Here is a 26,284-nt window from a genome sequence, read left to right on the forward strand (position 1 = left end):
CTAATAGATAAAGCAGATAAGTGTTGTGTAGTCTCACCCAGTGTGACTGCACCGATTCTCACCTAACACAGGGTCCACTTCTCTCAATGGCTCTGCCTCTTCTGAGACTTACGTCAGCAGGGTACTTCCCTTCCGTGGAGACGTACTGCTCTCTCCCATTATACTCATTCCCTTTCCTTATATGACAAACGTTCTTCTCTCGATACCCTTGTCTCAGTGGATTGGGCATTTTTCATTAAAGAGACTTTCTTTTCCTTGTGAAGAATAGCATCCTTCAGCCTCTTTTTTGGCACACTCTTCATGTTCGACATGATTTGATAATCCCATTTATGCCATTATACTCACTGTTGAAGGGAGTTCCTCACAGGAACTGGAGTCCTTGTCCCCAAAGGGGAGTCTCTCCCCTTGATGTCGCACTTGCCTCGACCGCTAGGGAGCGTGCTCACCTCCCTAGCCTCATGGGGGTGGGGAGATCACCCCACCCTGGGTAGAAGGGAAGAATTCCCTCGATTCGTCACATTACTCTAATAATAAAAAGCTTTAAGCAACAGGACCTCTTTGTCCGCCTCCCGAGTCAGACTTACCACACTATATTAAAGCTTTGCTGGAAGCTATTATGTTACTCAAACAGATTGCCATGATCAAATGTGCAGCATATGAACGACCGGATAGAGAAGACGGGGGTGCAAAATGTGCACTCGCCACTAGCCATTGGCTAGTGATCGTTGCCTCTTGGCAGGTAAAAATGGTGTGCTGTGTCTATGTACAGAATTGAGGTGTCGAGTGACTTTTTATGGCTGACACCCTGGTGTGGTTGGTTGGGGAAATGACTTGGCGGTGTCTACCACTAAACGGTCTTCCATATGCAGCTCTCAACATGTGTTAAGTCTAAGATAGACATCAGAGTCACCTCCCTTTTGAACACTTGACGAGTGAACCCACCTCCAGGAAGCGGCTCCTGAAACAGAAACAAATCTTTTGGCCAATGTAAGGAAGGCATTGTATTTAAGTAAGACAGACAAGTGACCACAGTTCATGGGTGCTTATTGAAATTTCACAAGGGGTTGAAAAATACCTATCTAAACCTAAATTTACAGATGGGAGCAAGCTGCGACCATTAAATTATAATAATGCATTCCTACTGGAGTTGTCAAAATAAAAAGGCCTATACTAAAATACCTATTGCCAATCCTTACTACTAATTTACAAATAGTGTGGGGGAATGTTCATGCAAAAGAAAGAAGTGTTCACAAAATGTTAAGTCGGGATGTTCCGGCCATTGGCCTCCCTTCCCCTACATTTTCAGCACGGAGAGAAGGCGGTTCACTCGAGCCAAAAACAGACTCTGGCTTCCTCGACACGAGGATACAGTTCCAATTTCAGCACCATGGCCTTCTGTGCCCAAGTCTCTTTTCTCATCAAAGTCTCTTGATTCAGAGGGCCTGATGTACAAAGCAAAAATAGAAAGTTCTTTTTCTTCTTATAATTATGTGATTCGGGTGGCTCTCCCTGGATCCCCCTCAGCCGGGGTTAGGTCCCTTTTGTATTACGGTAGATCCCCCTCTTCTGGGCTCAGATCCATTTATCTTAAGGTTCCAAAAATATTCCTTCTCAGGTGACTAATGGTTCACCCCCGGAACACCCTCAGCCAGGCTCAGGTCCTTTTCCCACATTCAAATAGTCTCCATCAGCCGGGCTAGGACCAATTGCAGTTTACTTCTTAATCGAAGACTTTCGATTGTTCACAGGGTTTAGCTTACCTGTCGCAGGACTACTGCGATATAATGTTCCCTTTTTACAATGCTGTTGCCATTCACTTGGATACCCAACAGAAACCATCAAATGAGCACCCATGTGGCGCTGGACCACTCTGTACAAGGAATCTTTATTTGGCTTTTTCAAAGTACATTCACTCGTTTAGTTTCCACATGTTCGCGCCTCCTATCACATGCGCTTCAAACACTGTCCTTTGTCGATTTCTTCATACAATGTTGCAGCCTTGGTTAAACATACGCTGATTTCGTATCAGTTCCTCCAACTCAGCGGCTGTGCTGCTTTTACTAACGTGCTTTCTTGCAGGAGCCAAGTACAGTACCACAGCAGCAATCGCTCCTCCCGGCCTGGGTTATCGACACGGGAGCACCCCAGATACCTTTGATGCACAGTTTAGGATTGTTCAGCTTCAGTTCCCGGTCTTAGGCTTCTCACTTTCCAAGAGAAAATAACAGTTTTTAGAGGTCAAAAGGTACTTCCCTCCTTGCAACCCTCTCCGGTCTCGAGGCCTTTCTCCTTGTGTTAAAGCGCCATCTTGGAACTGGTGCTTCCTCGTGTGCTTTCCCTCGTTCCGAGTGTGCTTTCATGCTCCACCTTTTATCCGTGTGGAAAGTGCGATGGGAGTCAGGTGTGTGTAATGATTAGTAATTGCCCGACCATGGAGTTGGGACATGTCAGGTATACGGCTCTGGTGTTAGTCCGTTGTCGCTCACGATGATCCATTTGTGAGAAAGTGTTTGTGTCGGGAAAGGGGGGCGTTTTGAGCTTCTAGATATACCTGGTAGGGTGAGGAAAAGGTGTTGGAGACTTCCACTCCCTAAAGACCCTCATCCAGGTGATCCTCCAACACTGGTCCACCCCAGGAACTAGTTCCAATAGCGATGGCTGTGTCCTGGCCACCTAGATGACAGATCCCTGATACTAGCGGGTGAGACACCTTCAGGTTTCTCGCAACAAGAAAGCGCTGTCTACTACATGGGAACTCTTTGTGGCAGGAAGAACAAGTCTGCCTTGTCGCTCGAAAAGTTCCCTCATCTTACTTAGCTAGACTAGATCACCAGCTGCCGCACGTGGGAAAAAAGTGGTATGAGCTCCACCTTAAACCGGACTGGGTCACACAAGATTTTCCTGTCGTGACCCAAGCATATCACAGACAATGGGTTATCTGAAAGAAGAAGAATATTGGGAAATGTGAGATACAGGAGGGTGTTCTCACTCCTAAACCCCTTGGATCTTCTGCGCAGGTGGCTTGGGGAAGGCCATCGCTATTGGATCCCAACCCTGGCGTGGAGAAGCGAGGTAGGATCACCTGGGTGGAGAATACTTGGGGACTGAAAAGCCCTTGGGCGAGACATGGTATCCCCTTTCCCTACGGATGACCAACCCACCCTTCCCTGACCTATATAGGTTTTTGTAAGCCAGCTCCCCTTGTTTCCCTACATGTAAACCCTGACAGTACTGGGACGAGGAAAAGGCAACTAAGAGGAATGAAGACTACAATCTTTTTCCACTTTGCTACTGGGACGTGGAAGATGCCTGTTAAGAGTAGTGAAGGTCAGGCATGTCCCTGTAATTGTGGTCAGGCATGGGTGATTGAATATCCACACCTGCAACCTACCAAAGGGCTGCAGATGTTATAAAAGGAGACCAGCCCAGCAGCAAAGAGCGATGGGCGCGACAGGAAGCAGCAGGAAGGCCGGTGTAAGCAGCAGGGAACCTTAACAAGTAGAACCAATGTACTTTACAAAAAAGCAGAACTGTTACATATTAAGCTCAGGAGACTTCGAGTAAATTCATTAGAAGCTGAATTCTAAATGAAACTTTACATCCAAGTGAAAATGAATGATGGGAAAACTGCATATAACAGGAATGTCCATTCAAGACAGAATTAATTGAAACTATGAACTTTATTTCAACACAGCTACAATATGTACAGGAATAAATAACCATAAAAGAAAGCACACGAGTGACACAGGACTTTAAAAGGACAAAGGATATTTATGTGCTGCTGAAATTAAGTCTTGTGGAAGGGGACCCTGATACCTGAACCATTTATTGACTTGAGACGGGAGTCTCAAGGTTCGTTTGTGCTTGGAACTCTATACTTGGGCAAAGGAACCCAGAGTAATGGTTAAAATGATCATCCTGAACTCAAGAAGAAGTCATTTTGAGACCGTTTGCTGTAACTGTTTTATACTTGGAGAAGAAAGCGAAAGAAAGCTGCGAGCTGGAAGAGGCTTGGCACTTCATGTTGGACAAAGTTTGTTTTGGCTGCCGACATCCCTACACATTGTATAGATCAGTTGTCTGGGCAAGTATAGGTTTTGGGCACAGACCGGTTCTTCAGTTGAACTCTGACTCAGACTTTCCTTAGTTTTATTTAGGTAGGGGAATCCCATCTTAACATAGGAAACGTTAGACCTTTTACCATCCTGACATTTAAGTTAATAAAAGTGTTTGGGTCATACGCCAATTCTATCAGCGCCTATGGGACAGGTGGAAACGATTCCACCATTGAACTGTGCCGTCAGGTATCCTTCATTCGGCACCCGTGGTCTAGTTGTTTCTAAGATGGCCGCCGCAGGGAACGCTGCAGCTCGCGTTGCAACTGTCCTGGATACTTTCCTTAGTTGCCGCACTCCATCACTTCCCTTGGCTTTGGTAAGCCCTCTGTTCTCAGTCTCCTCGGACCCCTGGTGCCTCTGGCTCCGTTATGTTTTTTCTGCTTCCCTTTTTTTTCCTCCAGGGTCCCTTTGCTCCGTAGGCTCTCCCGGCTGCTCCCCAGCCCCTGCATTCTTTCCTCCTGTCGGGCTGTCCGCCCTCCTCTTTCGTCCCGGTTCTGGTCCTCCTTTTGCTCTCTCTCACTGCTGTGGTTTTCCCTCATTCCTGGCTCCAATCACTTCTGCTCTCCTCTCCGGCAGTGGACTCCTCTCGCATCGGTGTCCTATTTGGAAACACAGATCTCTTTCCATTGGATTCCCACGTTGCTACACCCACGCAGAGGAGGAGCTGGAAGTCAATCACTTTCCGGGAGTACAATCTCTACGCCACCAATGTACTTTCTAGGGGGGGAGGGGGTGGGGGTTTGCCCTATAAAGGCTTTTTCCCCCTTTCTGGCTGCTGTGGGACTGGGACCACTGGTCTTCTCGTTCTTTAACCAACTAGAGTTGTGTCGTCTCGCAGCAGGCCTCATCTTCATAAAAAGAAATCCCACATCAACCCTAAAGGAAGAAAGAAGCTGCCAGTCAAAGAAGGCTCAGTGCAGATGAGGACTGGGACCCGAGTTCTGAGCATAACAGCGACTCTGATAGTTTGTTTTGAATATTGAGTCGGTTGTCTGTGTCTTGCTTCAGGATGCCTTCACAATAGGCAGTATGTCCTACACAAGAGCACATCCACAAACTTAAGGTCCCTTTGTCAACCACCAGGTTGGCTTTATCCAGTTGCCCACATTTAATATTCTGCAATATATCCTGGTTGTTCTGGAGGTCTTTTCTGTCTCGGTAGAAGCACACCCATGCAAGAGGGCAGACACCATCTCCGAAGCCAAGGTGTTACTGAAGATCTTTATTACTAGGTTCGGATTCACACTTAGTAAATACAGGGACAGCGGAATTCACATTGGCAATGCACTCATTAAGAAACTGTGTAGTGTTATTCATACAGAATAACTTCCACTGCCCACACCATCCTCTGTCAACGGGGGCAAATGGAGGGCAAAACAGTGTGATCAAGAATAAAGCTTTACAAGCTGTGCACCGAGACCGGCCTCAAGTAGCCAGAAGCGCTGCCACTAGTGGTACTTCGTATCAGAAGAACCGCCAACAGAAAGACAGACCGGAGACCTCAGGAAATCCTGCATGGGCGGCCAATTAGTTTACCCTCCTTACCGCCTATGAGTAATAAACATGGCAGTATTCACCTTCTGGACAATATACTCCTGGATTACTGCAAAACATGAATATCTGCTTCAGCATGTTCATATGCAGAAGCAAGAAGCTTTGTCAGAAGTGGCCTGCCATTCACTTAAGCCATGGAGTTTGTTATGATGAAACAGTTCCAGAGAAAGACCACTCTAGCACTCAGTGGCACAGAATCTTTCAGGAAATGTTGGTTACTGGGACTGCAATCAAAGTAAGGGATATCCCCCACCAGGGTGCACGCCTCCACTAGCAAAATGAGTGCTGCGCCTGCAAATGAGGACTAAATGCTGTTTGACCCACACATTGTTGGAACTCTTATGCATTGTTCAATATTAGTGAATTTTCCCTTTCACAAGGATCACCAACGAGCCAATTTAAGAACACACTTGTGAGTCAGCGTGAGCAGTTTTTGGGTGACTGTTTCACAGGCAACCAATGAAGATCCCTCCTGGAATCTGTAATATGGATCCATCTAGAAAGGCCTGAGATGGCACGGATTGCTCCCTTCTGAGGGATCTGGAGGGATCAAAAAATTGGACTGAGCGCAGCCTTTTGCAATAATCCAGGAGGGAGTTAACAAGGGCGGTGGCAAGGATGGACGCATTTGCATGTGTCACAAATGGAAGAAAGTTACATAGTAGTTTGTTGACCAGACCACATGACGAGCGGATCTGAGCGACGTGTTGATTCATGGTCAACTCTGAATCCAGAGTTACACCTAGAGTCTTTACCTTTTTTGCCAATGGCATAATGGTGCCTGAGATAGAGGAGCTCTTGTATTCTTGTGGTAAAGTTTTAAGATTAGAACTGGAGGCTGCAATCAAATGTTCAGTCTTCTTGGTATTTAAGGCCAAGGAATTGGCAGCCATCCAGGCATGGATTACAGAGTAGATGAAGTTTAGAGTCGCCAAATCATGGGAGTAGGAACACGTAAGCTTCATGACGACCGGGGTATCATCAGCATAATTCGTATACTGGACACCCAGATTGTCCAGGAGTGTTGAAAATTCATAGATCTGTGACTGAAGCTAAAATGCCAAAAAAATCATTAGTAATTGTATCGACCCTTTCCACTTGAGAAGCGGCTCACAAAATGTTAATATGTGCATTTAAAACGCAAGAACTACAGGGCCTGCATAATATATGGGGAGGAGCAGCATGAGGCAACATTAGAGGCAGGTTTAGACCATCATCCTACAGGCTGAGCTGCGATTTAAGCTAATGCACCAAGTTAATACCAAGTTAGCTGAAGGAAAGGAGATACTTAAAAAATACTTTTAAGCAAGATCATGTCTGCGATAACCTGTGATACCAACAAATTATTATGCCATGGTTTCCTGTGAAAATAGATGGCACATCTTTACGTCTATAGCGTTTGCAGGCAAAGTGGCACCGACCTCCTTCGATCTGCTCCCTTTTGGCCTACTTTTTCTTTCAAAAAACACTAAACCCGTGGCTCGCTGTGCCCTTGGGCGGCATTCCCCGATTGCGGGTTTGGAAATGATTTTTCTTTTTCAGCTACATAAAAGCGTAACAAACATGTGATAAGGGTTGCTAACCCCTGCCACTGATCAGTCATAAAGGGGGGGTGAGATTTGGGAAAAGGAGAGAGGGAGAAAAGGAGAGAGGGAGAAAAGGAGAGAGGGAGAAAAGGAGAGAGGGAGAAAAGGAGAGAGGGAGAAAAGGAGAGAGGGAGAAAAGGAGAGAGGGAGAAAAGGAGAGAGGGAGGAAAGGAGGGGGGAAAGGAGGGGGGAAAGGAGGGGGGAAAGGAGGGGGGGGAAATGAGGGGGGGGAAATGAGGGGGGCAAATGAGGGGGGGAAATGAGGGGGGGGAGGAAGGGGGGAAAGGAGGGGGGGAAAGGAGGGGGGGAAAGGAGGGGGGAAGGAGGGGGGGAAAGGAGGGCAGCCCCTGTAGAATGATCGTCCTAAAATCATTAAAACCCAACTTGGAGAAACAGAGTAGGGAACCCTTAGAAAGTCCTTGAAGGTAGAAAACACTCCAGCCTTTAGGCCCCCACTGAAGGACGAGAACAAACTCTTGTCTTGCATCATATTCTAAAACCAAAAATGTGATGGGTGGAAGGTTTTGAATTAATCTAAACCACTGGCATTGCGATGGACAAACTTCCACTCCTCCGTTGTTTAGCTTGTCTGCGCCATTGCAAAAGGGTCCAGCCATATGTAAATCAGTCAAGTACTGGCAACAATGGGAGAAGCACTGCCCTAACTGCTAGGCCAGGTCCCCTATGCACAGAAACACAAGCAACCCCAGACATGTTTTGGCTTTGTTGGACCTCCTCAGTGAGGCTCAACTTGGTTCCCTATGGTGCAGCGAGTAAGGAACCCACGCCTGTGCATACCCTCTCTCACATAGGGAGAGTAACAAACTAAAAAGTGATGGGTGGAAGTTTTCGAATTAATCTAAACAACCTGCATTGCTCTGGGCAACCTTCCACTCCACCTTACATCACAACTCAGTAGGGACGCCTGCTGGGTTAGGGTCCAGGGACCCTACGGGAAGGACAAGGGTGAGACTAGAGACCCCCTTCGTCTGGCCTTCTTACTGCGATTCAATAGTCGAGCTTATGACATGGATAATAAAACCCTTAAACTTCATCTCGGTTTCCTCGAGTTATTGAAGCCATCTGTGACATCAGGGATCTGCAATCTTTGATTCTCCAGATGCAATGCAGTACAACTGCCATCAGCACTAGAAAGCAGTCACTGGTAGGGGAGCCATGGAGTTGGTAGTCCAACATATGGAGGCTCGTGGATGGCAGACCACTGCTCTGGGGCTAACAGCACAATACAAATTACCATACTGCTGAAGTCATTATACGTTTTTAATATGCTCCCGCCATCAGTCGGTGAAAAGAAATAAAGTTCTAAATGTATTCATGTGAAGGGAATGAAATCGATCCAAGTATCCAAGATCAGTGCCCTCAGTAGCGGCATGCTCAGCAACAGATGGTGGGTTTGGCCCTCCGATATGGGAAAATACTGTAGAGCCTGTTCTCTATGCAGCCTATATTACATAGATGGCACAACTATGGCCTGTGCTAACTGGGTCACTACCGGGAATTGATCTGTTGATTCCACCCCTCTAGACTGCCTGCTGAGAACATAGAAGCCCTTGGCCCTGGCAATGCCCCCAGTTCACCACATGTATACAGAACGTAGAGCTGGGGAAAAAGACCAGAAGGAAAAATACCTACTAGCTAAGGAGCAAAGGCTCTGGAGTTGTCAATAAACTGATAAACCACCAATGATGGGAAAAGCAGGAATATGTAGCCTTAAAGAAGAATTTGTGATGGGCTTCGAAGATACATATATAAGCTGTGTGACTGAGCTTTCAAGGCACCCAATGTTCTCAGCAGTCCTCTAAACGCATGCTTGCAGTAAGTGCAGGCACCCTGCAACCTATCCCAAACATCTCCACTCTCTATGGATCAACCATCTACTGTATGCTTTCATCAAAGACTAGATCCAGTCAGAAAGAACAGACAAGGGGTGGTGTGAAGAAGATCCAAGAAGGGTTGTTACAGATCAGGACTGGTTACACATATACAGAAACATCTCTAAAATTAAGGCAGACCTGGACCTCTGTGTTAGGCAATATTTTCATAGTAATGATACATCTTCCTGACCTGTGTCAAACCCAGAACATTTTTGCTTCTACTGATGGATTATTTGTCCTTATACCTCTGAATGGGAACCTTTTCCCACACTCACAGAATCTTTAATCCTTTTTATGGGTGTCATTTTTAAGACTCTCCATTGTGTCTTTTAAAAGTTATCCTCTTTGAAAACGTGTTGTCAATAAGTGCCTATTGTTGCTGGGTTGCCCTAGGGACTCCCCTTTTAACATTCACTGGCTACCCTTGAGAGAACTATAGTTCCCAAGGGCAGAAAGGATCTTTGGATTCCTTTGACATTTTATTAGATGAGACTAGCATCCCCCCCCCTTTATGTGGAGTGCTGTGGAGATACCGAGTATCCCCTTTAACACTAAAACATTAAACAACTATGTTACAAGGACAAACGTACCTTTAATGGCTGGTGGCAGTGATACATTTTATTAATTTGGTGCACCTTTACCGCGGGCTGTGTGCACAGACCCGGCAAAGGCGCCCATGGGTGCTCATATTACCAAAACGGCCCCGGTCTTGTTTTTTCACCATTTAAGTGTTCCACGTCCTTTCTTGTTCCTTCCCCCAACTTCCAGGGTTGTAAATTCCTTAGTGTGATTTTTATCTCCGGCCGGAGTCCTGTGGCTTCAGAGTGTCTGTGAAGGCAGGATGCAAGGGAGGACTCCAAAACTCTGCAGCCCTTTGCCTTCCAGCCTGAGTGCAAAATTCCAGTTCAAACTGGAAAGCTGGCTGTCCTGAAAGGATTGCCAACCCCCCAAAATTTTAATGTTACAAGGCTTTTTGATTGGCTGGGTCCCTGCATAAAAGTCCAAACCTGGAAGCTGAAGAGGTAGTTAACCACTGGAACCAAAACCGAAGTGTAAGATGAAGAATTTGCGGCTCAATCGATTTCCAACGACCACAGAGCCTGCTGTGTAACTGGAGCCTGCTGCAGCCCTTCCTTCCAATTGACCTGGGAACTCCGAAAACAATTACCCTGACCCAGAGCCTGGTGAGACCCACTAGACCCTAGACTCGTGGACACCTGCATTTTGAGCCATCTCACGCTGTGCCATGACTTTGCAGGGCTACAATACCCTAATTCCCTGGTATCTAGAGCCATTCTGCGGTGCACGGTCTTCCAAATTCCGAATCTCACTGAAACTTCGTCGGCATCCGGCTGGATCTCCAGAAGCACCAATCCAGTCCGAAAAGTCCCATCAGAGTGCTGGACCTTGCAAACAACGAAAATCCAACGGGCAATATTCTGTCCACTTCTGTGATCCTGAAAAGGCGCCAAATCCACAGAGCCGCATCCAGCCGCGAGGCAACCCTTGCCTAGAGCCTTCCGTGTGGATCCCTGCTGCACAGTCCATTCCAAGATCCTGTTTTCAGTCACCACGACAAGGAATCCACCGACCTGGTGTTTAGCTGTAGAGCCTGAAGTAGTCCTGCTGCAAAATCTTCCTCTATGCGGAGGTACTGTGCTGGCTTGTGTATTTACTTACCTTAAGTCTCTTGCGATTCCTGTGTAGTTTTGGGGTGTTTCTGGTATTGTGAGTCCTCTCGCCCAGTGCACCCAGGCCCCTGCTGGAATACTTCTAGGGTGTGTTCTGTGAAGACCTGGACCCTCAACTAACTCTAAAGTAAAATACTCACCTGTTTGAACAGTCTTCCTTAAGAACTCTGCCTTTTGCTACTTTAGAACCGATCCTGACACTGCCTGTTAGACATTAGACCCTAGTGATCCCCTTCTGCCGCTGAGAACACTCATGCTCCAAGAATAAGGGAAAGACTTTTATAGGATTGGGCCTTTAGCCTAGAAAAGAGAATACGTGTTTAAAAGTTACTTACGTGCAAAAGACGTTGGTTGGTTAATGTAACTCAGAGTGAACATTTACAACAGTTATAACTTACCTTAGAAATGTTCTGCCATTCTGAAAAGTAGATAAGGTTATTTTACTCACCTGTGAATTGGTTGTGCCTCTTCACCAAAAGTAATGCTGTTGGCTTCACTTAACTATTTCTTTCAGATAGTTAGTGTGCATGTTTCCCAACTGTGTCTTGCTATCCCTGACTTGTTGTTAGCCTGTCCAGAATAAGTCTGCATTAGGTTTTAACTACCCAGAATAACTTTGCATCATTCATAAAGTGTAAGACTGGGTTTTGCTTTCCGTGGTCTGTTGTAGACAGACACAGTCTTAAGTTTATAGCTGCCTTTAAGTTGCTTATAGCTCCTGTGGAAAGTGTTTAGGTTTTACTTACCTTGTGTAAACCTAAAATAAGAGTTGATGTGGCATTTATAATGCACCTATAAACAAGCGTTTCAAGGCGCGACGAGGCACGGGAAGGGGAACAAAGTGAAGACAAAGACAAACGGTCTTACTAGGCCAGGTGACATTCAGATCGTACAAGTGCAGGGGAAAGGGAACGTGTGAGGGGGCAGGGAAGGTAGCAGTGCAATACATAGAATCAACAGTAAAGAATAAATAAAATAAATAAAAGCAATAGGTAAAGTGCGACCAGCTAGTGGCAAGTGCAGACATCAAGTGTCACAAGCTGGTGGGGCCTTTAGGCATACAGAAACAGCCCGCAAGTGCAGGGGTTGCCAGGGAGGCAGTGCAGGTGTGCAGCTGTGCAGCTGGCAGGGGAGGACACCTGCGCCCGAGATCAGAGGGTAGCCAGGTAACGAGTACAATTTCAGTCAGAAGTTCAGCAGGGGAGAGGAGGAGAGAAAGCAGAAGCAAAGAGGAAGGTCTTGACGTGCTTACAGAACCGGATATGGTTCTCCTCGAGTTTCAGGGAGGCTGTTCCAGAGGGAGGCCCCAGCCAAAGAAATCACCACCAACTCGTTGCTTGGAGAAGTGACTGACCCCGGGGGAGTTGGAGGCGGATGAGCAAAGAGCTCGAGTGGCAAGATATTTAGGAAGAGAGTTGGAGGTATCGAGGCACCAGAATGACTTGTGGGCAATGCAGAGGGATTTGAACTTAATCCTCGCAGCCACTGGGAGCCAGTGCAGAGATTTCAGTCCTGGAGAGATACGATCCCTGGGCTTGAGGCCAAGGACAAGTTTCGCAGTTCTGTTCTGGATGAGTTGCAGAGGGCAGTAGAAGCAGGCAGATTTAGAAAGAGGCTGTTTAAGTAGTCCAGCCTAGAGAGAACCAGAGCTCTGGAGACAGTGAGCTTCTGGGGGAAGGGGAGGAAAGGAAGAATACCTCTGAGGAGGTGCAGCTGGTAGTGTGACATCTTGGAGATGTCAGGGGAGAAGTAGAGAGTGGAGTCGAAGATGACCACAAGGTTTTTAGCCTCACAGGTGGCAGAAGGAAGAGGGCCACCCGAGGCCGGCCAGAGGGCCACAGGAAACGAGGGAGCACTTGTGCCGATGAGGAGGAGCTCAGTCTTACTGTCATTAAGGCAGAGATTGTTGGTGGCACACCACTCCTGGATACCGGACAGACAGTCAGAGATGAGAGAAGGAGAAAAGGTGGCGGAAGGGAGCCTGAAGATGAGCCGAGGGTCGTCCGCATAGCACTGAAAGTTGGGGCAGAGGATGGCAATGTGGTGGGCAAGAAGTAATACGTATTGGTTGAACAGCCAGGGAGAGAGTTTAGACCCCTGGGGAACACCACAGGTAGTGATGGAGGAGAGGAAAGACCCAAGTTGGACCTGGAAGGGTCGATCGGAGAGAAAAGAGGTCAGCCAGGCCAGGGCCTGATCAGCGATACCCAGGTTATCACAGAGACGGTTGAGCAGGATGGCATGGTTGACCATGTCAAAGGCAGAGGAGAGGTCAAGTAAGAGGAGGACACACGGGGTATTGAAGTCAAGTTTGGAGAGCAGGTCATCACGGATGTTCAGGTGAGCTGTTCCCGTGCTTCTGGCAGTTCTGAAGCCAGACTGATGGTCATAGAAACAACCAACCAATTCAGTGTGAAGATTAAGCTGGGAGATGGCCAGCTTTTCCAGGAGTTAGCCCAGGAAAGGAATGATGGAGATTGTGTAGTAGTTAGCAGGGCAGTAGGGGTCGGCTGAGGGTTTCTTAAGAAGAGAGTGCACAAGGGAGTGCTTCAGGGGGAATGGGAAGACTCCATTGGCAAAGGAGTGGTTGCAGAATTCGGCCAGAGCAGGAGCCGGGGAGTCAATGTGGTCCTTGATGGTTTAAGAGGAACAGTTTTAACAAGACTTTCATAGATCTGACTTGTCTAGAAACCTCACATGGGGAGAACAGGGGAAAGGTAGAGAAGGAGGGAGGAGAGGTGGCCACAGAAGGGCCAGTGGAAGGGAGGGGAGTAGACGGAGGAAGAGGAGAGAGGACAGGATGTCCTGAGTTTTAGAGATTAAATGAGAAGCCAGGGCCGTGCAGAGGGCCTGGGAGGGGACAAGAGAGGTAGAGACTGCAGTAGGATTGGCCAGCTCCTTACAAATTTTAAAGAATTTGGCCGAGTTATTAGATGCCGCAGAGATGCTGGCTTGGATGAGGGCTCTCTTCTTGGTGTGGACAGAGCCGGTATTACCTTTGGAGTAGGCGGAAGGCCAGTTTGTCAGTGGATGTACAGAAAGCACGCCATTTCCTCTCAGCCACCCTGCACTTGCGTTTGAGGGTGACTAGGTCTGAGTCGTACCAGGAGTTGCACTTACCTTTCGGGCCAGAGGGAAGGATAGAGAGAGAGAGAGAGAGAGTCGCAGAGGTCGCGAAAGAGTCCAGAGGAGGGATGGAAGCATCCAGGTGGCTTTTGAAGTCTCGAGTAGGAGGAGTTGCGTGGTGGAGACCAGGAGGGAAGAGGAGAGGTCCAACCACTCCGAGAGGAAGGAGGAGATCTGACCACATGGCCGATAGATGGTAGCCACAGGAAAGAGAGGGAGAGAAAGAGAAAGAGGAATATGACTGACTGCAGACAAGGCATTCGATAGAGGAATAGGACTGCGTAGGAATGATGGAGGCAGGAATCCACTCAGGGAAGATCAGGGCTACACCCACTCCGGAATGATTGAACCTGGGCGCGGCGTGGATCTTGTAGCTGTCAGGGAGGAGTGTCAAAGCTTGTGACAGTGCTGACCGTGAACCAAGTCTCGGTGAAGCCAAGGACATCAAGGTCAAGTTCTTCAAGGAGGCGGCTTTGACAGATGAGCGAGAGTTTAGAGTGGCAATATGGAGAAGGTTGCCGTCCTTGTAAGACTTCCGGGGAGGGGTACAAATCAGAGGTGCGCCCTGCAGAGGTGTAGAGGAAGCCAGGGAGGGGCAGAAGAGGAAGAAGAAGAGGGCAAGATAGCCAGGGAAGGGACAGCAGGGGGAGGCAAGGAAGTCATGGATGGAAGAGAGGGGACAGCAGGATAAGAAAGGAAGTTGATGAGGCATGGTAAGCGTCTATCAAAGAGGAGAAGGTTGGCCTGAGGGTCTTGGACCAAGACGGTACCATTCAGGTAAACATTAATGATGACCTTGGAGCAGTGGAAGGAGGCCAGGAGAGCTTCCCACCGGGTGCCACTATTAATGGCAGAAGAAGAGAAAGGACAAAGCACAGAGACCATATGAAGAGTCCATAGGTCTGGCGAGGGAACGACAAAGAGGATGTCTTCCCTTAGTTATTGCTTCCCCCTAAAAGCAACCGTAATTGAATATTACACCCCAAGGTCCAACTCCCCTAGAATAACTGTTATCCTGAATCAGAGTTATAGGTTTATACGGTTCCTAGAATCTGTGTTTCACTAATAAAAAGTATATTGTCCAGTTGATATGACTAGGTGATTTCTAGCTGAGCATCACAGTACAACTCAGAGTCTACTACCCTGGTATTACTGAAATTAATCTAAAAGTAACTATTGGTTTTGACTTACCTAGAACTCGCTGTTAGGTGTTCCAAATAAGGTTATATGCTTTGGTCTGTGCACCTTCCAGGTTGTGTTTTTTATAATTGTGGTTATATATAATGTGATAGTTCTCATTTCCCCCCAAGATTTATCTGGGCCAACTAGTATTTAAATAAACCATTTATTTTTACAATACATAGTGTTTCAGCGTTTCCTTGGACCATTTGTATTACCATTTCATTTGTAATGATTCTACAGCCCACGAGCTCTCCTAAAATAAGCCTTGCTGCTCTGTCTATGCTACCAACGAACTCAGGTGTAACAGCCTTATACTAAGAGTGGAGTCTTGTACTGCCTCAGTTGAATGGCTTTACTAAGCCCTTATTTGGACTTCAGGAAAACGGTCCTAACAGTCTGTTATATTTAAAGAACTGTCCACTTTCTCGATTGGTCAACCTGGAAGATATGGCAGTGCAAGCTTCTGCCATTGGATGAAGGTCGGTACTGGAAGATGGATGGGCACCCCTTTAGACACTTTCTGGTAATGTGAGACAGTGGATGGAGAATGTTATTCAAAGGACTGAGACGATAATGAATACCGAGATACAACAGACCCCCCTTCCTTTGTATTCTTGGTCCGTTATAGCCCAGCCCATACCTTACTTGTGAACTGAAAAGATGCATTTATAGAGCATTGGTCATCACAAAGAAACACATTCTTAAAACTGGCAAGGAGGCAATAGACCTCCAATGTGAGGAGGGTGTCCAGGGTGGATGACTCATTTAAAGAAAAAAAGTATCCTACACTAAGACAACGGCATTGGGATCTTTCATTGAACCGAAGTTGGAAATTCATCGAATTAATATATCAATAATTTTTCTTGCTTGCCCTATTTAGCTGTCACCCCCTTCCTCCTATTCTTGTCCACTGTGTGTGAGACTATGTGGTTGTATTAAAGGGTAAATATAGAGTATTACAAATAATGCATATTTGCTGTTGGACAATTGCTAGTTCGGTAGATGGACTTGTGTTGTCAAAAAAAGGTTGAAAATTGACACCTTCACATTGTTCACCAAATGACCTATTTAAACCCATGATAATTTAGACTGCAATTTATGAGGAATAGTAGTAGAAACACACAAGAAAACATATGAGGCATTCAGGGGAAAGAAGATGGGAGGGCAAGCGCGATTAGTATTCATTAGAAAAGCCATGGGACAACACCTCAACCACGGTGACAGATCTCCATTTGCGCATCTATATTTTCTGATTTTTATTGGCAAGGTTTCTACATGCATTTTTCGTTTCCTTAAAGAAATAAAACTACCCAATCCTACAGACAGAGTAAGATGCATGGTTTTGGCTCTGTCACTGGGTACAGCTTAATACACAGGGATGAGTCTTCAGTTCCTGTTCAAATAATAAATGTAAGACATACCACTTTTTCCTAAAGATGTTATCCCGCAGGACAGATCATTCATTACCTTCAGTCCTTCTTGAGACAACTCCGATCCAAAAAGGGCAGGCAGGTCGTCAAACACCATGCTGGCATTGTGGTCCGAGTACTGCAAGAAAGATAAAGGACTGTCACCTTTCAGAAAACAGTAACACACGGAGGTGCCCATCAGCTAATTATCGGTGCATACACTTACCTCTGAGCTGCTCCATTTACAACCTACACTGTGGGCTTCACAAAGCACCAACCCATTCCTGCCTGCCATTCCACTAGGCAAAGGGCACTAATTATGCACATAGGTGGATAGGCGGCCTTCTCTCAAAAAGTATAGCCATTCGCGTAAGTATAGATCAAGCAGCATGGGGTAGAGGAGTGGTGCAGGGAGAACTTCCAACTCCACAGCTAGTATGTAATTCCACCCCTTCCTACTCCAACCATGCCTGTCACCGTAACCATGAACTAAGCAGGTCACATAGTGCCAACTTCAAGGGCTTAGGCAAACCATTGAAACTCAATTCACAAGACAGTAATCGTAAGCTATACAGAGGGAACCAAGAGGGTGCGTGCACAATCCGCCAAGCCACAGATCTACTCACACCAGATGTGTGTATGCACACCTTTAATTAACAAAACCAGCAAGATGGATATTTATCAATTTTCCTAGTTTGCTCTTCAACTCGTTTTAGAAGGACAATAACTGGAATGCTCAGACTTGGCTGCATGGCAACGTTTTTCGATCAAATCTCCTTCAGATCTGCCCCTAGGTTGCAACAGATGTAAACGTATATATATATATATATATACATATAGCACAGTGTTAACAAAAACAAATGTAAACAGATTCAAAACACGCATACATTAGCATGATTGACAGAACCTTAACTGATTCAGTCCTACGTTACAATGAATCACGTGAACTGGTGCTATCCACACAAAACAGTAGTTCTCATGTCGCTGATTCAGCCATTTTAAGATCTACTTTGTTTACACTCCCCATGTAATTATTCAAGGACATGGAAAAAACATATGACTAAAACCTAAGGTCAGATTGGAATTAATATCTAGCGCACAAGCAGGAAATGATACTGCCCACTTATAAGCGCCATCTCAGATTTTAAAGTATCTGTATTTATTTAAGAGCATTATTTCATTTCGAACAGAAATAACTTACAAAGAAGGCAATATCAGAGAGGATAGGTGCAGTTGCATAAAAGCATTGTAGTATTGAATGACGTGTGGAGAACGGATAGGATTAGGAACATAAATGAGGTATATGGGACTGGAGGACATCAAATAATTTTTTCCAATGTATTTTTATTGTAATATTAAACAGCATCACAAAAACATAAGCACACTACGGTTGGTCAGCACTAAACTGCAACTACAAGGCTACCAATCCATTCAACTTAATAAAAAAAACATGACATACAATAAAAACAAATTAAAAAAAAAATGATATTTCCGGAAACAGAAAACTTAAAAACATGACAAGGGAAGATCACTGGAACAAAGTGACATACCATAAACAGCATAGTCACGCCGGGACTGCAGTTCGAAAATAAGCCATTAAATTCTCACAAGCTTCATCATGTCACACAATTGCGAAACAAGATACCCTAAACCCGCTCACTTCCCATTACAAAACATCTAACCAACCCCATGTTAAGTATCAGTTTACCAATTCTCTGCACAAAGCTTGGATGGGCCTCCATCGCCGGGGTCGATAGACATCTACTTTGCACGACTCCATTGCTCTGGGAGGACCCCCCCCCCCATTCCTCTTCAAATGTAGATAAGTTATCATGTGAATGTATGCAAGCATCTGTGTTGGAGTGCCGGGCCGTTTGGGCCCCCCCTCACGCATTCAGCTCAAGATGCATCACTTGCTCGACCAACAGTGAGGGACGCTTCCATGGCCCTTATGCTCACAACCAGCCCTCGTGCTGACGATGACATAAGTGGGACTGTTGTAGAGACACTTGGCATCCATTTTGTGTACCCTCAACTCCATCTTTGGACTAGGCCTCACTGCGATAATATGAAAAGGCTTCTCTCCCCTTTGCAGCGCCGCACACACCGCGCTCGTGGCCCCACCTGTTCTCCCTGTGTCTGAAAGCTTTGCAGCTCCATTCTCACGCCTGAGCCGGAGGTAATTGCAACCAAACAAATGTAACGCCTCACCCTTCCTCTGAGATTACTGTCCTATGCCTTAACCGGCTCCAACCATGCCTTGCAGCTCATCCATCTCCACAAACCTGCCTGTGCCCTCTTACCCCCGCTGTTGGAAAATTACTGCCAGTATAACCCCATGGCCCCACTATGTATTCTCTTGATGTACCACATGTAACCTTGGTGTGATGCCCACCCCCAGTGTGCCCCCATCTAAGAGCCAACCTCTGTCACAGTATATTGCACCCTAGAACTAACAAACGTCAGCATGCCCCCTAGTCCCTTTGATGCACCCAGACCTACCCCACTATCAATGATATCACGTAGGCCAAGACCCCCCACGAGTCCTGATAAGCCATATAAGACCCAGTGAATAATGGTGTTACCACAAGCGTAAAATGTATAGGGTACGATGACTTGCTCAAAGGAGCTTTAGTGACTTATTTAGTGCATGTTTAAAAACAGTATATTATGTTAGATTAGTTAGTGCCTGCCCCGCTTCATCGCGACCAGACCCTCACCGAACCCGGACACAGGCAGATGGACCTTGTGATGTTCACCCTCCCGCCAACCGAAGAGCCAATCCAGAGGGAGCAACACCTACAGCAACATATGTAGCTGAATGTTTTACCCAATCCTGTGTCCATGTGGTCCCCTATGTGATGCTGTCATCAATGACGATTTTTGCCTTGATAAACTCATGCAATTGTAATATTTGCCAGAGCACTCTCGGGCGGCAGAGTGCGCTGGATGCCGATTTTACATAAAATCAACTAACTCTTGCAGCCTGTTCTCTTAGTCTCATTTCCCGTTGGGGTGTGTCTTACTTCTTTGCATTTGGACGTGCAAGTCGGGGAGTGGGCCTAGACTTCTTCATAAAATATGTATCCCAAACCTTCTGCAGTCAATCTTATTTGGGGCGACCTGTAATTTCCACTTCAGGGCTACTGCCAGTCTGCCCACTCGTAAGAGCGCCTCTCACATCCTCTGAAATATATAAGCCACATGATCACTGAGGGGGATATCCAGTGGAACAGTCATAATGTCTCCGAGAGGAAGTGCGGGGGGGCTGGGGGGGATACGATAGCTCAGGGGAAACGTGCTCGCCTTGGAAGCAAGATGGCGCGGAGCAACACAGGTTCGATCCCCGGGTCCGCGCATAGAAACCTCTGGGTATTAAGTGTGTTATAAACCAGATATAATTAATTATAATGTGCATCTTTAAGGGAACCCCCCCCACCCCCCCGTCAGGTCTTTCACCCAACTCAAACACTCAACCCAAAAAATCTGTATAATCGGACACGTCCACCATATGTGAATGAATGTCCCCATTTGACCACAACCCCTACACCATACCTATGCCAATCCTGAAAGACTTTAAAATTATGCTCCATCGCATGAATCGAAAGATTTCCGTGGAACATTACTTTATATATTTTGTCCCACAATTCATGGGGAACGACCCCTCCCATTCCGAGTCCCAGAACCCCTTGAAATGTTGTCTCCCTGAAATATCACTAGTGACCAGGACTCTTTAAATCTTAGGGCTAATACCAATTCCTTGAAACACTAGAGTCAAAAACATGTTCAAAGGGCGCGGGGTCCCTACCTAAATTCATCTTCCATCTAGGACCCATAAGGTGGCTTTTCAACCTGAAGTAGTCAAAACTCGAGGAGATCTCTGCCCCCCACATGGACTGCACAGTATCGAAATCTTTAAACCTGCCTTCCACAAACGGGTGAGACGCTCTTTCCAATCCCAAATCAGACTAGTTTTGAGAAAAATGTGATCCCAATTTAACAACATCTAGAGAAGGACCACACAAAGAACTTGAGGGGGAAGGCCACGTAGAAAGCATCCTATTGTTCACTACTTCCCTCCATAACACGCACAAATCTCCTAAAACTGGGCGACCATGCACCAAATCAGGGAAGGATCTAGGAGGCAACCAAATTAAATCTGTCACGTTTCTTGGATGAACCGCCCAATCCTCAAGTAAAGACAAAGTATTATCTAGGTCATTTCTCCCATGCTCCAACAATACCCTAAGCTAGGCTGCCTTAAAGTAATTATAAAAGTCTGGCAATCCAAAATCCTCCATGGCCCTTGGGTAGTATCAATGTGGCCCTACAGGTCTGTGGCTTCTTCCCTTACCATACACATTTATAAACCATAAAGTTAAAGTCCCTAAAAAAGTTCTCCAGGAGAGAAGCCGGAACCATGAATCATCTCAACCAAGATAGAATCAGCTTAGACCAGCTCTGCATGTCTGCTCTCACAGTTACAGGGGAGGGTAATTTAGGCCATATACTTGCTCAAAGGTATTCGGCACGTTAATCTCCAAATAGCGTAACGCACAGTTTTCCCAAGGAGATATCCAATATATCCCTATCCTCAGTCCTATCCATCTCATCAGAGCCAAGGTCATTATGCTGGATTTAGCCAAGTTCATCTTAAAACCTGCCAGTTTTCCAGAACTGTCAATCAGTCCCATCAGCTCACAAGAGAATCTCAGCAAATACAGAGAGCTTTCATTCTACAACTCCACAAACTGCCCCCCACCCCGCTACCCAGATATTCAGTTTCAACCTTATAGCTATCGCTAGGGGTTCTATCACCAGAACATAAAGCAGCTGGGACAGTGGACAGCCCTGTCCCTTACCCGTTGAGGGTGTATAACTATTCGACATGGTACCATTAACTGTAATTCTGGCCGTGTGTCTCCCATATAGCGATGCCACCCAAACTCGAAAAATTCAAAGCCGTATCTTTAACAGGGCACTCATAAACCACCATTCTAATCTATCAAGAGCCTTCTCTGGATCCAGAAATAGTAGACAGACTGAATTCTCAGTTTGTCGGCCACATAATATTCAAAAGATGCAGTGTCTTTCGAATATTACCCAAGCCATGGCGACCCTGGATATATGTCACCTGATCCCCATGTATCAAAGAAGGCAGGACCCCATCTAGCCCTACAGATAAGGGGTGTATCAGCCACTTTTACTCCCATAAAATAAAAAACTGGATTAGAAATACTCCCGACAAAAACAAGAAACAGACATGTAGGACCTTGTGCCACTGCTTTCACCCAAAGAGCTGCATGAATAGGTTTGGACCAGTAGTGCATGTATTACAAGAGGAAGAAATGGCTATTATTATTGTCTGATTGAAAGAAATAAACATGTATCTTATAATGTGAATGATTAACTAGGCGCAAGGAAATAATTATTACAGAAACCTTTTTGTTTTCCTATTTACTCACTGTAACTCGCTTATGAAAGGATCTATGTGATCACTGCGCCGCCCGTAACTGTGACGGCCGAAAATGCTGATGCCAGCTACAGCGCAGCACAGTGATCATATCGATCACTGTCCCCGCTTCCCCTGGCCAGCATTACCTCTCCCAACCCCCCCTCCCCACTTACCTTTAGGGCGCCACACTTCAGCGTGGGCCGCCGCACTCTGCGATCCCTGCTGCATCAGCTCTTCCCACTAACATAGGTTAGAGCTGACGCTGCAGGGTGATTGTTTTTTTTTCTTACTTGCGTGTCCCCCCGCTTTCCAAAATGGTAAGCGGGGGACACCCCCGCAACCCCTGACGCCTGTTACCGTGCCCATGTAGCGCAGGGGACAACCCCACAACCCCTGCTCGGCTTGGGCGCAGTAATTGTCGCCCTCATTTTGTGCGCCTCCAAAGTCACAGCAACTGCGGGGGCGCACAAATGAGGGCGACATTTTGGTACGATACCTCATAAAATACTCCCAATGGGAAATTGACTTACATTTTTACTCCCCCAAAAAATCTTTTTACTCTCAACTTTAAGAAAATAGGTTAGTAAAATACTCCCACTTGAAAATCTTATCTGTAGCACTGACCCCATCCAATCTGTTCCCCAGGTTTGTTGTGAACATTTTTACGTCAGTGTTGAGAAGAGATATAGGCTGATACGATGCAGACTGCATGCCGTCCTTCCACTCCTTGGGTACTGATAGCCCCCAACATTGTAAAGCCCCCACTCCAAAATATCATCATTGTCTGCCCACACCAGTGACAGTGTAGAATGAAACATTTTAGCCATCATCTCCAGGGGTCTTCCATAAGATTTAATCATAGTTACCACCTCCTCAACACTAATTGTGGGACTCCAATTCCGAAACTGCACTGGACAACCTGAGGAACTCCCAGGCATCAAGGAAGGCACCCACCTCCTCAGGTTGGCCCTTACACTCGGACCTATACAAATTGTCAGAGGTTTTTAAACACTTCAGCCATCTCATTATCCTTATACTTCATGTCTCTAGAGGGAGCCTGAATCGCAGCAACTCTTTTGTGGGAGTGTTATTCCCTCAACCTCAATGCCAATACTCTATTAGCGGTTTCCCCTTTTTCATAGTACCTCTGCTTCAAGAACTTAAGCTTCCAATCTGTCGCATGAACTAAAAGGGCCCTCAATTCTGCTTCACAAAGTCAAAGCTCGTGACCTTGCAGGGTCAACCCAATTCCTCCCGGTTGCAATTTTCTATCTTTTACAAAATGAGGATATGCGTATCATTTCACCTCTTATGGTTGCCTTAAATCCATCCCACAGGATAGGCAAACTTACCAAGCCATTATCATTAAAGTTAAAATATTCCCGAATTCTCAACAGAAATTCTGACTTCACCTCCCTATCCTAAAGGGGAATTCATTGCAGGTCCAATGAGCCATTACACATTTCTCCTCTCCAATAGCAACTCGCGTATGCACCAGATTATAGTCGGACCATGAAAGCGCACATAAGTCCCCTTCCCTAACTGAATTTACAACAGTCTCATCCAACAGTACCATGTCTATGCGTGAGAGAGTCATGGGCAGCTAAGTAGTAGGTAAAGCAAGGTTAGAAATAAGCCACACACATCATGAACTCCCAAAAGTGCAATTGAGCTCCCTAAACTTTCTCAAGACCATCGCCTGATTATTCGGGAATAGAGCTAGTTTAGAGCTCAATCCATCACCATGTTGAAATCTCCACCTACCAACAGAGACCCTGCCACAAACAATTGAAGCTTATGACATACCCCTTGCTAGAAATGCAGAGGACCCTGATTGGGGCAGTACAATCAATTGAACCTTTTAAAAAGAGGTAGTGGCCATCACTATCCCCAAGCGTTTTATCTACAATAAAGTTACAGTTCCCACTGAGTAAGGCCAAGAAAGAGCCAGTGAAACAGAAGTCTTTGAACTAGTGAAAACGCCTGCGAGCATGGGTGTAAATTCCCCATAGGAGAGTAACTGGGAATTCTATGGTAGTTTATTCAATTTGCCTGAATGTTAAATAAAAGGTATTTGCATCGCGCACCGTCACCACAGGAGTGGGCCCCAGGAGCTCTGGAAAAGGGGGCAGGGGGTGGGTTAGTAGGGTGTAGTGGGAATAGGATAGTGAGTTGTGATGTGCTGTTGGCAGCCTCAGTTCGGTTTACACCATTCGCTGAGCTTAGGAGTGCTTCTTGGGTTAGTAGCCGTTGTGTGCTGTTGTGCGAGGCTACGTGTGGTATGTTTTGCTGTTGCAGTGTAGTGAAGTGCGTGAGGTTTGTTGTGCTTAGTTGGAATTTGAGAGATGTAAGCAGAGATTGAGAATTTTTAGTAGGTTACGTTGGAGGCATCATTGTCTAGATGTGGTTAATCTTCACAATTCTGTCTAGGAATGAAATGAAACCTTTTGTTTTGAACACTGAACCGGAGGAAACCAAGTGTGGTTGAATACCAGTTGGATTGAAAGTAGTTGGTGATATTCCTGGGTACAAAGGATCTGTGTAAACTGAAGAAAACAAGCATTGGCAAGTGCCATATCAATATAAGGAACTATGTGAGAACAGTTGAAAGTATAACAAGTGAATGATATATGATAGTTTATATAGTGCATATACACAATGTGTTTCAAAGCGCTTCAAGGCAAGGGAGGGAACAAGGGAAAATACAATGACATTCGTACAGTCCATGAACAGTAAGGATGTGAAATTAACTATCGTACTCGGCCTGACAACATTTCAGATAGTGCAAGTGCTAAGACATAGATAAGTAAGGGGGGGGGAGAGTGGGAAGGAAATGGAAATAGACAGGCGACTACTGTACTAGGCCCGATGACATTTCTGGTAGAGCCAAAGAAAAACAAAAAGGTGAGGGAGAGGGGTGCAGAAAGGGAGGGGAGGAGATAGTGCTGCAGGGGATGGGGGGGAGACAAGTAAGGATGGAGAAGGAGACAAACAAGGTTGCTATCATACTAGGTTCAGGGACAATTCTGATAGAGTAAGTGCATAGAAGAAAGGGGAGGAGGGGAGGGTATAGGAAAAGGGAGGAGGAGGAGAGAAGTAAGGATGTGAAATTAACTATCGTACTCGGCCTGACAACATTTCAGATAGTGCAAGTGCTAAGACATAGATAAGTAAGGGAGGGGGAGAGTGGGAAGGAAATGGAAATAGACAGGCGACTACTGTACTAGGCCCGATGACATTTCTGGTAGAGCCAAAGAAAAACAAAAAGGTGAGGGAGAGGGGTGCAGAAAGGGAGGGGAGGAGATAGTGCTGCAGGGGATGGGGGGGAGACAAGTAAGGATGGAGAAGGAGACAAACAAGGTTGCTATCATACTAGGTTCAGGGACAATTCTGATAGAGTAAGTGCATAGAAGAAAGGGGAGGAGGGGAGGGTATAGGAAAAGGGAGGAGGAGGAGAGAACAGAGTAAGCAGTCAAAAAGAATGGAGAAGCAAGAGGGGAGAGCAAATACAATTTCAGAAGTCAGTAGTAACACATAATGTTGCAAGCCAGGATACAAGATGAAGATCGAAACAGCATGATTGAGGGCCACCATGAGTACAAGATGCAAAGGAAGTCCAGCATGGTGGCAAGGCAAGCATTGAGAAAGGTCCAAGAGGATAAGTCCAATACCACTGTGGAGCTGAAACAGTGGCAGTGTAACTGCGAAGAAGCAAGTAAGGTGTGTCGGTTGCGTGATCTGTAATGGGTGGACCGTGTTATCCGACAACTGCGCCTAGACCGAATACACCCACCTAAAGGAAAAGCCACTCAACTCACCCATAAGCTAGTAATGGACTGTCAAGGAGACAATGGGCCTCATACTGAGATCGGCAGTAACCTGTCAGTGCCACCAGTGGGTTGCCGCCAACCCGAAAACACAGAATCCGCTGCCTGACTTCCCGGTGTCACTGGGACATTACATTACAAGTCCCGGCAGCGGGGGACGTCAGGCGGCAGATTCGGTAACTCCCATTCCCATGGAGTCCCATTGGACTCCATGGGAGTGGGGAAACGGAAGCACCGGCACCGTTGCTAATGGCGCTGGTACTTCCAATGCACCGGGCAGGTCCGACGGTCCCTGCACGCAGACTTGTAGTGTGGTGGTCGGGGAAACAAGGGTGCCGGTAATCTTACCGGCACACTCGTTTATGGACAGCCACACTCGAAATGAGGCCCAATGTCTCCAGAGCTCTGGTCCTCTCTCCTGGACTACTGCAACTACTGGAC

The 26,284-nt window shown here is 46.3% G+C and overlaps 1 protein-coding gene across 1 annotated transcript in view; it reads right to left on the minus strand.

Moving 5' to 3' along the window:
- The window catches only part of RNF167 (ring finger protein 167), a 548,009-nt gene that overhangs the window by 433,882 nt on the left and 87,843 nt on the right, over positions 1 to 26,284 (minus strand). The window contains exon 3 of the mRNA XM_069643794.1: positions 16,620 to 16,700. Within this exon, the coding sequence (XP_069499895.1) occupies positions 16,620 to 16,700 (81 nt within the window). The remainder of the gene's footprint in view (positions 1 to 16,619; positions 16,701 to 26,284) is intronic.

This window comes from Ambystoma mexicanum, chromosome 1p, assembly GCF_040938575.1.
Source record: "Ambystoma mexicanum isolate Mex_15411 chromosome 1p, UKY_AmexF1_1, whole genome shotgun sequence".
Taxonomy (NCBI): Eukaryota; Metazoa; Chordata; class Amphibia; order Caudata; family Ambystomatidae; genus Ambystoma; species Ambystoma mexicanum.